The 17767-nt window shown below is 39.6% G+C and overlaps 1 protein-coding gene across 5 annotated transcripts in view; it reads left to right on the forward strand.

Moving 5' to 3' along the window:
- Window positions 1-17767, forward strand: part of C21H8orf34 (chromosome 21 C8orf34 homolog) — a 340111-nt gene that overhangs the window by 205873 nt on the left and 116471 nt on the right. For 4 of the 5 annotated variants that reach the window (XM_043880336.1, XM_043880338.1, XM_043880339.1 and 1 more), the window contains one exon: window positions 4616-4751. In XM_043880336.1, the coding sequence (XP_043736271.1) occupies window positions 4616-4751 (136 nt within the window). The remainder of the gene's footprint in view (window positions 1-4615; window positions 4752-17767) is intronic. The other variant, XM_043880337.1, reaches the window with a different exon arrangement.

Genomic DNA, 17767 nt, shown 5'->3' on the forward strand with positions numbered 1-17767 from the left:
GAAGCTAAGAAAATGTTAAGTTTCCCTTCCTTTGGTAGGGACAAGAAGGTGGACAGGCACAGTGTCTCAATGATGAATGGTGGCGTGAGGGGAAAAGACTAACAGAATCTCATCAGAGGCTGATCACCTAACTAAGAACGGTTGTGTTTTCTCGGGCAGTAGTAATATCTGTGTCACATGAGGAACCATGAGAACAAGAGTGGCACTTATTACTAGTTTAGCAGAAGTACTGAGTTTTGAAGCAGTGGTTATTGCCCTACGAAGAGGGGACTATGCCTTTATGACCAGGTCAAGGTGATGAGTGTTTGACTCCCATGAAGTTATGTTGAAACTCTAAACACATGCCTAGATTGCTCACGTGCAAGTAGACAAAATGTCCACTTGGGTTCAAAGGACATAAACCCCAGACTTCTGAATCAAAGAATTTTAGTTGGAAGTGCCTATAGAGAGAGTCTGTTGACTAACCCTCTTCAAATGACAGAAAGACTGTTTAAGTAGGTAGGTAAATAGGTTTAGTCACTAAGTCCTGTCCAACTTTTGCGACCACGTGGACCATGGCCCACCAGACTCCTCTGCCCATAGGATTTCCCAGGCAAGAATATTGGAGTGGGTTGCCATTTCCCTCTCTAGAGGCTCTTCCTGACCCAGGGATTGAACTGGGGTCTCCTGCATTGCAGGCAGACTCTTTACTGACCGAGCCATTTGACACTTGTTTGCAATATTCGGTTGTTGATGAAAGAATTTTATAGACAGAAGGAAGTGGATACAGGAAGCTATACTACCAAAAGGCAGATATGTTGTGGTGAAGGCAGTTTCCTTTAGGGAACAGCAGAGGTCTGTCAGACATTAACTCACTGGTGCTGACCAGGTGATTCCTGACTGTTTCAGTGCAGTTCAGTTTAGTCGCTCAGTCATGTCTGACTCTTTGCGACCCCATGAACTGCAGCACGCCAGACCTCCCTGTCCATCACCAAATCCTGGAGTTTACTCAGACTCATGTCCATTGAGTTGGTGATGCCATCCAACCATCTCATACTCTGTCGTCCCCTTCTCCTCTTGCCTTCAATCTTTCCCAGCATCAGGGTCTTTTCCAATGAGTCAGCACTTCGCATGAGGTGGCCAAAGTATTGGAGTTTCAGCTTCAACATCAGTCCTTCCAATGAACATTCAGGATTGATTTCCTTAAGGATGGACTGGTTGGATCTCCTTGCAGTCCAAGGGATGCTCAAGAGTCTTCTCCAACACCACAGTTCAAAAGCATCAATTCTTCAGTTCTCAGCTTTCTTTATGGTCCAACTCTCACATCCATACATGACCACTGGAAAAATCATAGCACTGACTAGATGGACTTTTGTTGGCAAAGTAATGTCTCTGCTTTTTAATATGCTGCCTAGCTTGGTCATAACTTTCCTTCCAAGGAGTAAGCATCTTTTAAATTCATGGCTGCAGTCACCATCTGCAATGATTTTGGAGCCCCAAAAAATAAAGTCTGACACTGTTTCCACTGTTTCCCCATCTATTTCCCATGAAATAGATGCCATGATAGGGACCAGATGCCATGATCTTAGTTTTCTGAATGTTGAGCTTTAAGCCTACTTTTTCACTCTCCTCTTTCTCTTTCATCAAGAGGCTCATTAGTTCTTCTTCACTTTCTGCCATAAGGGTGGTATCATCTGCATATCTGAGGTTATTGATATTTCTTCCGGCAATCTTGATTCCAGCTTGTGCTTCATCCAGCCCAGCGTTTCTCATGATGTACTCTGCATATAAGTTAAATAAGCAGGATGACAATATACAGCCTTGATGTACTCCTTTTCCTATTTGGAACCAGTCTGTTGTTCCATGTCCAATTCTAACTGTTGCTTCCTGATCTGCATACAGATTTCTCAAGAGGCAGGTCAAGTGGTCTGGTATTCCCATCTCTTTCAGGATTTTCCACAGTTTATTGTGATCCACACAGTCAAAGGCTTTGGCGTAGTCAATAAAGCAGAAATAGGTGTTTTTCTGGAACTCTTACTTTTTCGATGATCCATCGGATGTCGGCAATTTGATCTATGGTTCCTCTGCCTTTTCCAAAACCAGGTTGAACATCTGGAAGTTCACGGTTCATATATTGTTGAAGCCTGGCTTGGAGAATTTTGAGCATTACTTTGCTAGCATGTGAGATGAGTGCAATTGTGCAGTAGTTTGAGCATTCTTTGGCATTGCCTTTCTTAGGGATTGGAATGAAAACTGACCTTTTCCAGTTCTGTGGCCACTGCTTAGTTTTCCCAATTTGCTGACATACTGAGTGCAGCACTTTCACAGCATCATCTTTTAGGATTTGAAATAGCTCCACTGGAATTCCATCACCTCTGCTAGCTTTGTTTGTAGTGTTTCTTCCTAAGGCCCGCTTGATTTCACATTCCAGGATGTCTGGTTCTAGGTGAGTGATTATCTGGATCGTGAAGATCTTTTTTGTTTAGTTCTTCTGTGTATTTTTGCCACCTCTTCTTAACATCTTCTGCTTCTGTTAGGTCCATACCATTTCTGTCATTTATTGAGCTCATCTTTGCATGAAATGTTCCCTTGGTATCTCTAATTTTCTTGAAGAGATCTCTAGTCTTTCCCATTCTATTGTTTTCCTCCATTTCTTTGCACTGATCGCTGAGGAAGGTTTTTTATCTCTCCTTGCTATTCTTTGGAACTCTGCACTCAAATGGGAATATCTTTCCTTTTCTCCTTTGCTTTTGGCTTCTCTTCTTTTCACAGCTATTTGTAAGGCCTCCTCAGACATTTTTCCTTTTTGCGTTTCTTTTCCATGGGGATGGTCTTGCTCCCTGTCTCCTGTACAATGTCACGAACCTCCATCCATAGTTCATCAGACACTCTATTAGATCTAGTCCCTTATATCTATTTCTCACTTCCACTGTATAATCATTAGGGATATGATCTAGGTCATACCTGAATGGTCTAGTGGTGTTTCCTACTTTCTTCAGTTTAAGTCTGAATTTGGCAATAAGGAGTTCATAATCTGAGCCACAGTCAGCTCCTGGTCTTGTTTTTGCTGACTGCATAGAGCTTCTCCATCTTTGGCTGCGAAGAATATAATCGATCTGATTTCGGTGTTGGCCATCTGGTGAGGTCCATGTGTAGAGTCTTGTGTTGTTGGAAGAGGTGTTCGCCATGACCAGTGCATTCTCTTGGCAGAACTCTATTAGCCTTTTGCCTGCTTCATTCTGTACTCCAAGGCCAAATTTGCCTGTTACTCCAGGTATTTCTTGACTTCCTACTTTTGCATTCCAGACCCCTGTAATGAAAAGGACATCTTTTTGGGGTGTTAATTCTAGAGGGTCTTGTAGGTCTTCATAGAACCATTCAACTTACGCTTCTTCAGCATTACTGGTCAGGACATAGACTTGGATTACCATGATATTGAATGGTTTGCCTTGGAAATGAACAAACTCTAATTGTTTAGGATTCCATTTTTGGGAGAGCTTAAACTGTAATTAAATTAAATCTCAGGTTGATGACACTGGACTTAGTATGAGCAACTTCATAATAGGTATGCTATCATGTTTTTAACACAGTTAACCTAGAAATTCTCTCAGTTGTTTTGTGAAAGTTCAGATGTTTGGATAGTCTACAGCCTTAGCAGAAAAGAGTGATTTCCCTTCTTATATAACTTCAGTCATGGATTATGTTTTGGCAAAATTATGACTTATCTTTTGAAACTTTATGTTCCTCTTTTGCTAAGGCTCACAGCAAGTAAATAGAGTCCTTTTTATAAGGTTCCTTATACTGTGAATGAAGTAGGAGGTCATGTACAAATTTGGTTAGAACCAAATTACAAGAGAAATGTAGACCTTTTAAATGTTGATTGAGGGCCTGGATGAAATAGAAGGTTTCAGTGAACACCTGGGGTGTGACTATCCAGGTGTATTCTTGTCCTCCCCAGGTGAAGATAAAAAGGAAAGATTTAGGGTAAAAAAGAGAAGGCATCAGGTATATTCTGATTGGAGTTTGTTGGATGGGGAAGCTCAAGACAGGCAAATTAGAAGTGAACGATCTGACGTAATTGGTTTGGGAGCATATTTGTCTTCCTTTGGATTGTTCTTGGGCTTACCAGGTGGCTCAGTGCTAGAAGAATCCAACTGCCAATGCAGGAGATGCAGGAGGATTCTTGCCTGTAAAATCCCGTGAACAGAGAAACCTGGCGGGCTACAGTATGTGGGGTCGCAAAGAGTTGAACACAACTGAGCGACTGAGCATGCACATGCTTGTGGATTGTTCCTAGTTGGAAGCTGGCGGTCACTGACCAAGTCTTGACCATTTGGGGCCAATTGCTGTAGAGATTATGGTTGACGTCTGTGGATGGTTACAGTAGAAGTTGTGGATCCATGTTCTATATGTGGTCTGCCCATTCATTATCCAGACAGGTTGATCTCTCACCCTTTTCCCGTATAATGTTCTCCAGCTACATCTCAAAATGATTTGAAAGATAATGGAGTAAGATTTTGCAAAGTGGAAATATAACATTTTTCTTAATCTACTGGCAGGTATCTGAAATCATGGACTTTTCATCTTAATTCCATTAGAGTTAATTTTTTATCTGCAATTGTTTATGTTCTTACAGAGGATCTTGATGATTTAAGAATGGAGGGAGTAACTACCCTGACACCTTCTGGGAGCAAATTTAACCAAGGTCGAGCTACTTACTCTGCTGAACCTCAGGCCAAAGTCACATTGAACATCTGTTCAAGGTGTGCCAGGTAAAACAGATTATAGGTGTATCTATGTATATACATGATCTTGATTTTTTAAATCTAAGATTTTGATGCAAAGGGTGTACTCCTCTGTTTTTTTTGTTTTTTTTTTTTTTGTTTTTTTTTTTTACTCCTCTGTTTTAAGAGAATCTTTTCCTTCTGGTTATCTTTTGTGATGAGTTAACAAGGGAGTTAGTTGTACAGTTTATCCTCATGCCCCAATGCCACTCAGACCAACAATGAATCAAAGAGTTTAGATTGTCTTTACTTCACAGTTGGAGACTATTCTAAGACTTTCTGCCTCTGAATTTCATTTGCTGTCTACCTTTCTGTTCCTTTTCAAAAGAAGATTCAAGGGACCCTAGAAATTCAAAGCCACTTCTGAGGCACCTGCATAAAGGACAGTTTGCCCAGGTACAGTTTAAGATTGGACATTATTGGCCTCTTAACCTGTTCCTCATCTTGTTCACCTCCTGGAAAGAATTTAATCAGCTTGATGCTTTTCAGTTTTGGCAGCTGGAAGCAATCTTTGCATATAGTGTATGTGGCCAAAGAAGTAGCTTAAGTTAACTGCGGAGTCAGCTCCCAGTGCTGGTCTAGCAGAAGCTCACCAAATAGCTAGAATTCATTCTTTTGTAGGAACTAAATCTCATTTGCAAAGAGGCTTTTAAGCCTGTTTAAATGATAAAACAAGTCTTCTAAACCCTTATGTAAATGGTGCAGATTAGCAAGAACAATGCCCTGACTGGCCAGTTTTATCTCCTTTGCTTTATGTCTAGCTGTTCTATTGTACAGTTTGAGAGGGGATTTGTGGCTTGGAAATGGGGCGGTGGGGGGAAGTGTAGGAAAATCAAATCAGATTTTTGTAGCTTTTCCTTGCCTTTACTCCTTGGGAAGTTTAATTGTAATTGTCATGGGCTTAGAAAAATAAAAAGAGATAGAATAAAAATAAGTAGAAAAATCAGAGGATATTATTTGACATCATTAAGAGAAATGCCACCATAAAATGAAAACACCACTGGAAACATTGCTTCAGACAAGTAATATTTGGGTGGATCGATTTTTTTGATTAAGGGTATGAAGAAAACTGCAAGTATTTATGCAATGATATTTAGGCATCCTGAGTGTGGAAGAGTCATTTGGCAATTAAAAAGAACTTTATAGTATGTTTGTACATTTACAGGTTGACTGGGAGGGGTTGGTACTTGGTTCTTGGTCCTTGGTCCTTCATATTATTTGTAGAAGATTGGGATATGAGGAGTTTTTTATGGAAAGGAAATCCCATGAAAACAATATGTTTCACTAAAGTACTGAAGGTTTGAATTGGGAAAGGACCAATTACAACCCATTACATAGCCCTAAATTATTCACATTCAGCTTCCTAATGATAAGCTAGATTATAAATTATAAACTACCTGCATATAAGATGAACTCGTAACCTCTAAGGGCTTCCCTGGTTGCTCACATAGTAAAGAATCTGCCTGCAATACAGGAGACCTGATTGAGAGAGCTGGATAGGGTCATGTATGCATAGACAGCCAACCAAGTGATCACAGTGTTAAGACTCTCAAGAAATCCTTAAAAAAAAGTTTCTCTTCTTTTTCTCCCATGCACTGGGATAATTCCCATGTAAATACTTAAGGAGTTGAAAATATTTTGAATTTTCCCCCTCTTTTAGAAAGGCCCACATTAAAGTACTCAGGCACTGAAGAAAAAAAGAGCCTCATTTTCCTGACAGGAAGGAGTTTTTTGCCTTAGGCTTCTTACAGACAAGGGAGAAAACTATAGCTCATCATCCGGGACAATAAGACAGTGTAGGGTGGCAGTGTTTTTGTTTTTGTGATTGTTTGTTTCTCAGAGTTTCATGGTCAAGAAATAATTTTTTTCAGGTAGAACTGGAAGGTTTAAAAGCTTAAAGGATGTGTTGTTTTCTTAAAATAGTGCTGTAGCCCCAGGACACCCAAGTGTCATTGAGATTCAGGGGATGGCCAGAGCTTCTGCAAAGAACCCATCAGTGAGCAAGTCAGTGTAAAGAGGTGGAGTGTACTCTTGAAATTGTCATTTTCCTCAATCTCTTTTTCAAATACTACACTGCTTGTGAGCTACGTATGGGGTCACAGTATCTAGAAGGAAGTTTGCATAGAATATGTCCAGAACATTATTACTCTTATCAAACTGAGGGCATACAGCCAAAGGCCACAGAGACTTTCTCCTTCAGAACCTGATTAGAAGACATGATCTGTCCTGAAACTAATACATTGCTCTGGGAACAGTTGATGGATATAATATATATGTGACCGTTAGTAGGACTTCTGATTTTCAAGAGATCAGGAAAAGAGGAATTCAGCCCACATTAAGTTGCTCTGTGAAGTTTTATGTGCAACGAAGTGCTAACTATGAAGAATGTAAAAAAATGTTTTGATTAGATGGTTACAAGGAATAAAATTATAACTTTTTTCATAAATATTTCATACATTGTTAGAAAAGTGCAGATGGAAGAAAGCTTATGTTTTCAAGCTGGAAAATTATTCCAGGGTAATGTTATTCCCTTAGCTCTTAGTGACCTTAATCTGATGTGGACATTGCTGCAATTTGTGTGGTTTAAACAAACAGATGACATCATTTGGCAAGTGGAAAAATGCATAGTTAATAGATGTCTGGTCACCAAGATATATTGAGATTCTAACCCAAAATGTCTCTGTTTTCCCCTCAGATCATAAGGGAAAGAAACCATTACAAAATAATTTTAAGTAAATAAAGAATTTTCTGTGTATAATATAATATATCAGTGTCCTTACAACTGCTGATTTTTTTTTTTTTTTTTTTTTGCATTACAAGTTAGATTTTTTTATATATTCATTGAGTGTCTTAGTTTGACTTTCAGAACATTCTACTCATACGCTACTAAGCCTTGAACGGCGTGGGCAAAACAAGTTTAATTTGTTGCCTAGGAGTCACACCAAGTCATATCAACCAAAAAGTAAAATGTCAGTAGGTCAGTAATACGCATTGCCAGTAATTATCAGCAAAACTTGTGTGGTTTTAAAAAAACAGTGGTTTGGAGCATTGTAAGTTTCAAATTAAATTTCTCTATTAAAAATCCTGAATTTCCTTTTTAAGGTAACAGTTAAGATATCAATAACAAGCAAACAAATGCTGATACCAAGGAAGCAAATTACTATTTCAGTGAAGTTTATAAGCCATTTTTCTGGAAAGACCACCCATTAATTCTGTCTACCCACTTCCATTCTGAGGAGTTAAATCTTGTTTTTGTGGACTCCTGCCAGGGCATTCCGGGTGGTAGGTTGCTGTTTGTTTTTGATGGTGCAAGTGTTTGCATTCATTCATGCCTAACATCAATAGAGCACAAAAAAGGAACGGAAAGCCATTTAAAAAGAAATTGGATTATAGAGAACATACAGTGACACTGGCTCAAGAAACTGCAGCCTGAGAATGTTAGGAGAAATTTGTTTCCAAATAGCCTGCTGATTTTTCACTCATTTGCTTCATGTCATTGTACCAAAAATTGTTCACCATTTCTATACATCGTGACATTAAAATAATGAGTTTATTCATATATTGACTTGATAAAGCAAAAGCCAATGATTGCTGGTGGTAGGATGCTGAAGAAAAGATAAATGTCAGCATTTATAAATGTGAGCTAATTTCAAACTAACTATATTAGGATTTACTAGTTAAGAAAGCTGACATCATTAGTGATATGTTATATTCTGTTTCACTTTGCTATGCATTTTTTTTTCCTTTTTCCTCCCAACCTCTTTTATAAGGTTTATTTTCAGTAAGTTCCCACTGGAAAAAAAGTGAGCAAAACTGACCTAAAGGAAAATGGATAAGGACAAAAAGGGACTGCTATCATTGTTTACAGTTACAAAGTTTTCCATAAAATTGACTTCCTACACCTAGATTAAAAGGTTTGGTTTGAGTGATGAATATAGTGCATGTTTTAAGTGACAGAAATGGTTCATTTGAACCAAAATGAATTTATGGAAGACTCACTTTGTGACAAGTACTGGGGTAAACTCTGGAAAGAAAAATTAACACTGCTGATCACTAGGAACTTATATTCTGTCTAGAAACAAACTTGGAAAAAATAAGTGCAACCCAAAATATCAGACAGTGATAGTTCTCTAGAAAAAATAAAGCATCGTAAAATGGCTCAGTTATGCCAGACATAATTGATTGTTACTTTATAGGGGCTGTTGGTGTGGGGAAAGTCCCTTGGAGAGATTGAAATATGACTTCCAGGGTTCATTCTGCATGAAGAAAGAAATGAGGCCAACACACATCAGCGAGAAACTGGGGACCACTTTATCTCAGTTTTAAACATTTTAACTTCACAGTTCTTTTGTTTATACATTGATACAATATCCTCTCCATCGCTAACTTTTTTTAGTGGTGGTTTTGTGATTCATAAGAGAGGGAGGGCCTTGGGCCACATAAGTACACACCTACTCTATATAATTAATTAATTAAATTTTGGTTGCATTGGGTCTTTGTTGCTCTGTGTGGGCTTTCTCTTGTTGCAGCAAGCAAGGGGTAGGGGGGCTACTCTCTAGTTGTGGTGTAAGGGCTTCTCTTGCTGTGGAGCACAGGCTCTAGGTAAACAGGCTTTAGCAGGTGTGGAGCACAGGTTTATGTGCTTCGTGGCATATGGAGTCTTCCCAGACCAGGAGTTGAACCGTGTCTTCTGCATTGGCAGGTGGACTCTTAACCACTGGACCACCAGGGAAGTCCACACTTATTGTAAAAGACTACTTCTTGTTATGTGAAAAAGTGCTGGGGCTTTAGAGCAGTAGAGACTAAGGTTGGAATCTCAGCGTGCCCACTCCACTGGACAACTCTGAGAAATCACTTACCCTCTCTAAACCTCAATTTCCCATTTATAACTTGGAAGTGGTCATTTACCATTCCCAGTTATAGCAAACTGGAGTGAATAGCTCAGTTTCAAGCATTGAATCTACTCTGGGAAAAAAAAAGTGTTACAAGATGAAAATATTTATATACATTTCAGAAGAAGTTAAATATCCTTTTGAAATGCGGGAAAGTCATGTTATATACTGAGAAAAACAAAAGGAGCATCAAGGTCAAGATCTAGGGAAACATTATGAGGGTTTAGGGAATAGAAAATTATGGGTAATTTTTGGTTGATTTTGAACAAAATGCATAAAAGTGTTTTAATTGCAGAGACTTTTTCTCATTGTTTTCCTCATATTTCCTCTCTCTGTGAAAGTACCAGTCTACATGCTTATATTCTCTATCTATCCATCCCTCCCATAAACCCTTTCTAAGACTGTGATGTAAGAAACACTAGAAGGAAATGGATAGCATGAGAGAGGCAGGGAAAGATGGTCTTTTAGTCATCTTTGCTAAGTAGCAGCAGCCTTGAATGAGAGCCAAAAAACTGTTTGCAAATCCCACTGTCAGTACTAGCAGGCTGATTTTCCAGTTCATACCAGAATGCCTAAGATTATTTTTTTGGCATCTCCATAGAGTTTGTCAGGACTACTGTGATCTTCACTCAGAGTAACCTCTTTTTCCTTATGGACTTTCTGGGTCTTACATATTATCTGTGACTTATAGAAGAGTCCTTTTGGGGAAATCTACCCACAGAATGGACTTTCCAGGTGGCACAGTAGTAAAGAATCCGCCTGCCAAATCAGGAGATGCAAGAGACAGGTTTGATCCCTGCGTCGGGAAGGTCCTCTGGAGTAGGAAATGGAAACTCGAGTATTCTTGCCTGGGAAATCCCATGGACAGAGATACCTGACAGGCTACAGTCTATGGGGTTGCAATGAGTCAGACATGACTGAGCGCACACAGACACACCCAGAGAATAAGCATCTTAGCATTAGGGAATGGAAATAGCATATTGTCTGAGAAAGTCAACATTGTCAATTTCAGGGTGGGAGAAGAGTCCTAAGTTTCCAGTGGGGTGCTCAGTGATGCCCATGGACCGGCTTCCCCACACTAATGGGCAGCACGTACAATAAGATGTAACTAGGGACAAATTAGAAAATCCAGGAACAAATAAAGTATTTGTTGGTGCTGTTGATCTACTATGCCTCCTTTACCCACTATATCCCTGAAAAGGATGCCTGAACCAGCTGAAGCACTTCATTCATGTTCTTTTATCATTTGATGGGCATTTGGGTTGTTTCTGCTTTTTAGACTGTTAAGAACTATGCTGCTAGGAATATTTCAGTGCAAGTTTTAGTGTGAACATGTTCTGTCATTTCTCTTGAGTATATATCTAAGAATACATTTATTGGGTCATATATTAATTTTGTATTTACTTTTAAGGAACTACCAAACTGATTTCTGAAGTGGTTGTACCATTTCACAATCCCACCAGTAATGTATGAGTTCCAAATTTTCAACATCCTCATCAACCTTTGTTACTCTTTCTTTTCATTGTTTTGCGTTTAAATATTAGTCATCCTATTGAGAATAAAGTATTATTGCATTGTGATTTTGTAAAAGTTTTATTTCTTTTATCTTTGGCTGCATTGGGTCTGAGTTGCAGCCCCTGGGATCTTAGCTGCATCATGTGGGATCTTTTGTTGTGGTGTGTGGGCTTCTCTCTAGTTGTGGGATCTGAGCTCAGTAGTTGCAGCTCTCAGGCTGAATTGCCCCATGGCATGTGGGATCTTAGTTCCCCAACCAGTGATCAAACCTGTGTCCCTCCCCAACCCCCGGCCATTACAAGGCAGATTCTTAAGCACTGGACCACCAGGGAAGTTCTAAAATGTACTATTTGGTGAAATAAAAAAGATAGGGAGAAGCTTGATGAGGAATCAGAGATATTTGCATGTTAAATTTAGGTTGCCTATTAGACATATGTAGTCAAAATCTCTCTCTCAGCAACAGAACTAGTAGTTCATAGAGTAAAACTTTGCATTCTCTTTTGGGCTTCCCTTGTGGCTTAGCTGGTAAAGAATCCACCTGCAATGTGGGAGACCTGGGTTCAATCCCTGGGTTGGAAAGATCCTCTGGAGTAGGGGAATGCTACTCACTCCAGTATTCTGGCCTGGAGAATTCCATGGACTGTATAGTTCATGGGGTCACAGAGAGTCAGACATGATTGACTGACTTTCACTTCACTTGCATTCTCTTTTAGCAGCAGTATGAGAGAAGTGAAAGATTTGTCATGTCTTTCCAGAAAAGGCTTTGTGACTGTCATCAGCATTGGGGTCAGTAGGCCACATTGTACATGTATCAGAAATGACCTCACACCTCATAACTCTTCATCTCTCCAGGCATGCTTGGCTTACTGTCTATCATAATCTGCTTGACTTGAATTTCTTATGTAAATTGTTTATCATTCCTTCACTCTCATTAAAATATTAACTGTATGGGAGCTGGAACCAAGGCTGTCTTGAATCACGGATATATCCTCAGTATGTTAAATAACTCATGACCCACGTGAAATAGCCACTGAATACTTGAGTGAATGAAAGATTGGGGGAGTATCAACCGGAATCTTTCTTCCTCTCTTTCTGTCTCCCTTTTTGTCCACTCTGTCTCTCCATCACTATCTCTAGACTCAACTTTCTTTCTCTCCATCAACATCTCTATTTTTACCTCCAGATTCAACTTTCTGTTGGGCCACTCCATGTGGGTAAGGATGGCCCTGGCACCTGGGTGCTCCAGGATTATAAATATCCTTAAAGCTAGGGCCTTTTTCTCACCCAGAGTTCATATGATAATGTTTAGAAAGACTCTGCTAGCATACCCCCGATTATTTGCTACCAGAGATCAGGCACAGAGTAGGGATGATGAGATATCTGCTTTACCTTTGGTCATAAGCTCACTCCTATGTTAGGGGAAGAGACACCCCTTGATTGGAAATTCCACCAGAATCATGAAAAGTTGAGGAGAAGCCTTTATCAAGAGAAAGAGATTCAGTGCAGACAGAATGATAGCATGACCATCCCAACAAAATAAAATTAATAAGATATTTGATTCGTAGAGAGCTTAAAATTATATTAAGTACTCTAGCAAATATTAATTCATTTTAAAACCAGTCCTCCTAATTTTTACACCAACTGCACAGATGGTTGAAACTTGACCCAGAAAGTTTAAATAACTTCTACACACAGCCAAGAAATGTCTTTGGTGTACATAAACCCAAGACTTCTGAATCAAAATTCGATATTCTTCCAGCTATAGCACATGGCTCTGTGTCATTCTGATACTCAGTGCTGCTGCCCACCTTCCATTTTCTAACTTGAGATTAAAAGCCCTCTATGATTTCCTTTCCTCTAATGTTGTGTCACTGGTAAGCCTAATGACAGGTTCCAGTCTTGGATCCAACAAACACTTGAGTTGCCATCAACAGCTACCGTGGGGACAATTTCCTTTTGCTTTGAATGCCCAGACTGTCTTTCAGCCCGGTCCCTTTGCTTTCCTAGATCCCATTTCCATTTTAAGTAGTTTTCTTCTTTTACAATGTCAGAATTCATGTAGTGTGACTCTAGGTTCTTTTAGTAATAAATCAGCTTGGCAAAAAGGTTAGGAGTTAGTAGCCCTGAAAAGTGGTATCATCTTCTGACTTTTGCTGATAAGGGTAGAAGGTGGGTATGAGAGAAACAGCCTGAGGACATGCATATATGTTTGTTTTTACATATTTTTATTTCTCTTATTTCCTAAGCCCCAACCAAACCAGGCTTGTCTCTTTTCCCCATTAAGATTCTGTGATTAACTCCCATCTTACCCACGTTCTCTCTTCCAAAGTGAGCCGACATCAGGTGCATGGAAGAACTCGTTCCTTCCCTACAACCTACTGACACATTCAAACACACTTTCTTCTCCACACACAGCTCATATTTCCTTCCTTCCTTCTAAAGTTTTCTTGTTGCTTCTAAACTGAAAGCGGTTAGGAAATGGCAACCCACTCCAGTATTTTTGCCTGGGAAATCCCATGGTCAGAGGAACCTGGCAGGTTACAGTACATGGGGTCACAAAGAGTTGGACATGACTTAGTGACTAAAAAAACAAACAAAAATTGTCCCTCGGTATCCTGGGATATGAAACCTATCAATACTTTTGGAGGGCCAACTGCCTAGGCCACTTTATGTAAAACACATAGACATCCCCAGATACTGGTACCTGCGAATGTTGTACATCTTTTGGCCTTCTGTTTCATTTTTTAAATCTTCCCCTGTTCAGTTTCTCACTAATTGTTACATATTGACTTTCTCTCCTCTTTTAGAGGCAAAGTGTTCCTCTCTCAGTTGTGTCTAACTCTTTGTTGGACACATGGGCTATAGCCTGCCAGGCTCCTCTGTCCATGGAATTTCCCAGGCAGGAATACTGGAGTGGGTAGCTATTCCCTTCTCCAGGGGCTCTTCCCCATCCAGAGATTGAACCTGGGTTTCCCACTTTACTGGTGGATTCTTTACCACCTGAGCCACCAGGGAAGCCCCTTCTAGAGGGAAAGGCAGCAACATATTGATTGTATTGATTGATATTGTATGTATGGATTCATTTTGAATTCAGTTCAGAGCTCCAACAGTCTACAGGGAATATGTTCCAAATCTGAGGCATCATTCCCACTGAATTGCCTGTTTGTTTAACAAAGGAGAGATGGTTGGCACCAAGATTAAAGTCAGAATTTTGTTTGTTTGTTTGTTTAAATTGGTTATGAAGTCTGAAAGTGGTTTGCTTCTTGCTGGATGGCCTGGGGATTTCATATTTCAATTGTCTTTATACAGTTTGTTGATTTTATTCACCTGTTCCTTGCAGTTTTGCTCCTCATGAGCAGGCATGGCGTGTTGACTGACCCCATCTTTCCCTTTCCACCTCATGTCTCCCCTCCCATCCATATTCATTTTTTCCCAAAACAACAGAATCAAAATCCCTTTCATTGGATCTCAGTAAGTTAAGAGGTTTTACCATTATAAAAAAAAACAAAAACAAAAAAGCCACTTAAAGTTTTCCTTAAAATTTACTTATCTTCTTGCTGTGACAAAGGTACTCTGAATCTCTCCTCCAGTTACCATTCAGTATTGTCTGAATGTGAGGAGCAGAGTTCTTATTCTATGTCATCTTGGTATCAATGCCTCAGTGTTAAGGGATCCCTGGTGTAAGCTTCTGAAATCAGAGAATTAGGACTACTTTGTATAAATGAACGTACTTTGGTTTCAGTAGCCTTATGATTACATTGCCCAGAGCAGGTACTTGTAGTTTTAAATGAGTACCCAGACTGTTTAGGCTTTTTACTCAACTGAAATAAGGCATCACATTTATTATTTGTTAATCATCTGCCATTCATTTATAACACTATTAATCAGATGCCCCTTCCTTCTTGTGGCTTGAATGAGTTAGAGTGCCCTGGTCCACTTCTGAGAAAGCACCAGAGAATCCACAGGATGGCATGTCCTGCTACATCCACGAGGGGACATGCTGGTGGCAGAGTGGCTACAGCCTGGGGAAGTCATATTTCAAGATGATTCACAATGCCCACTAATCATAAAAGTATGATATGATGGGGTCCAATTCACATTTTAAATCATGCCATTTTAGAATTAGAGAATTTCTGATATAGATCTTAGACTATCCCACATGTTTTTACAATAGAATACCTAAGGATTTATAAAAACATCATCCAATAAAATGACACTCAGGGAACAGCCTGTGTTGTAAAAGTTAATTCTCTGCTGCCAGAGATTCAGCCAAGAAAACGTGGGCTCAATTTAGTGATGTCATAAGGTTGGGAGAAAAGTCATTGTCAGGATGAAATTCGCATTTGTGTAATGAATAGTCCACTGGTTCAAGTGAGTTAATATAGAGATATTTATGGTATGCCTTAGTAGATCAATTTTGATGTAAAATACAGATGGAAATAAGAGAGACAACTCTAAATTGTGTACACAGGCAGTGTGCAGAGTGAGTGTGCCCACTTACTTTGAAATTTTAGGAAAGTATCTATTTGGGGGGAGAGGGAAGATTGTCTTTTAGAGCCAATCACCTCATGTTATTACTTTTCCTAGAAGGAATTTATGAGATAATTGTTTGACTCTCTACTCAGAGTTCTTTAGCTTTCACAGAAGCAGGCAGGAAAGAGTAAAACATTCCTTTCTCCACAGCTACCCTGACTGAGTGACTGAGCGCACACACACCTTTTCTCCATCTGCCTCTTCCCTTCATTGTTGCGCAAAGGCAGCTGGGTGATAACGTATTTCATCCAGGTCCTTCTTCCTACATTTACCGGAAGCACTGAGTCCTTCTTAACTGTCCAGAGGGTGCCAGTGCTTTCTGGCTTCTTCTCTCAAATTGTTTGCATCATTCTCCACTTGCTCTTTTTTTTTTTTTAATTTGTCTCTGCTGGGTCTTCATTTTGGCACACGAGCTTCTCTAGTTGCAGTGCATGGACTAAGTAGTTGTGCCGTGCAGTCTTCTCAAGTTGCAGCACGCTGGCTTAGTTGCCCCACAGCATGTGGGATCTTAGTTCCCTGACCAGGGATTGAACCACACCCCCTGCATTGGAAGGCGAATTCTTAACCACTGGACCACCAGGGAAGTCCCTCTCCACTTGCTCTGGACCAGCGATCATGCTGGCCTTCTGGTTCTTTCTCTAACAGGTCAAGTAAGTGCTTTCCCATATTGCTCTTCTTTGACACTTCCGATTTCCCCGGATCATTGACCTTTGCCTGGCTTCCTTCTTCATTTCAAATGTCACTTCATCACTGAAGCCTTTTCTTATCCTAACTTCATCCTTCTCTCTCCTTACCTGACTTTTTTTCTCAAAAGTTTCATTGTGCTCAATCCCTGCAGTCATGTCCAACTCTTTGCACCCCATGGACTGTAGCCCACCAGGCTCCTCTGTGCATGGGATTTTCCTGGCAAGAATACTGGAGTGGGTTGCCATGCCCTCCTGTAGGGAACCTTCCCGACCCAGGGATTGAACCCGTCTCCTGTGTCTCCTGCATTGCAGGCAGATTCTATACTGCTGAGCCACCAGGAAGCCCCGAGGTTTCATTACTTACTTTTTATTTCACTACTTGCTCCCTTTGTCTCCTCCTGCATGAGGTCAGGAATCTGGTCTGTTTTGTTCACTACTATAATTCCAACACCAAGAACAGTGCTCGGAACACATAATTATTGAATAGTTGAATAAATTAATGGAAAGTGCATGAGGCACATTTGTTATTAAAATTAGGAATAATAGCTAATTTTATTGAGTGTATTCTATATCAGGTATTTTTCTAAGCACTTTATGTATATTAATTCATTTAATGCTGACATCAGAGAGGTTGGGCAGTTTACCAAATGTCATACAGCCGGTAAATAATAGAGCAAGGAGTTTAACTAGCAGGTCTTGCTCCAGAGAAGGCACTCTTTTATCTTCTGCTACCAACAATAATAATGGGAGGATGTAGGTGTGGAAGGAGGCCAGGAAAAGGAGGGAATGATGTGGCTGTGTGGCAAGTGATTATTTAAGTTAGTTGGAGTTTTTCATGATGAGTTTTCTCATCACTACCTTATTAGCATGATGAACAATCAATAAAAATTACTGATGCTATTATGTCTGCCCTGGTCCTAGTCCCCTTGTGGTATACCATCTAAACAATGTTGCTGTTTAAAGTATTATGAAAGGATACACAGTATTATCAAAAAGTTTGAAATGCTTCCAACAAAGTAATTTCACTGTAATTCTCTAGAAGAGGATGTGTATCTATAAAAAAAAAGTTTGGGTCTTCAGATTCAGTATGCTAGGCATTGTGCTGGTAGTAGAGATTTATAAGATATTAAGTCTGCCACTCATGAGTTAACCAAAATCATAGCAAATAGACTTGAACTGCATTCAACTCATGTCGATTTGCAATAAGATTTGCTTGGACATATTCTTCTTGTGTAGGTGTACCCCAAATTATATTTTGACTTACACAAAATATAAGCAAATTTAGAATAAAAATAAATTGATTAATGTTTGTTTTAGCTTTAATATGATTATTGCCTTTTCAAAGTGACTTAAATTGTGGTCAAGAAAATGCCATTTT

This window comes from Cervus elaphus, chromosome 21 (assembly GCF_910594005.1).
Source record: "Cervus elaphus chromosome 21, mCerEla1.1, whole genome shotgun sequence".
NCBI lineage: Eukaryota > Metazoa > Chordata > Mammalia > Artiodactyla > Cervidae > Cervus > Cervus elaphus.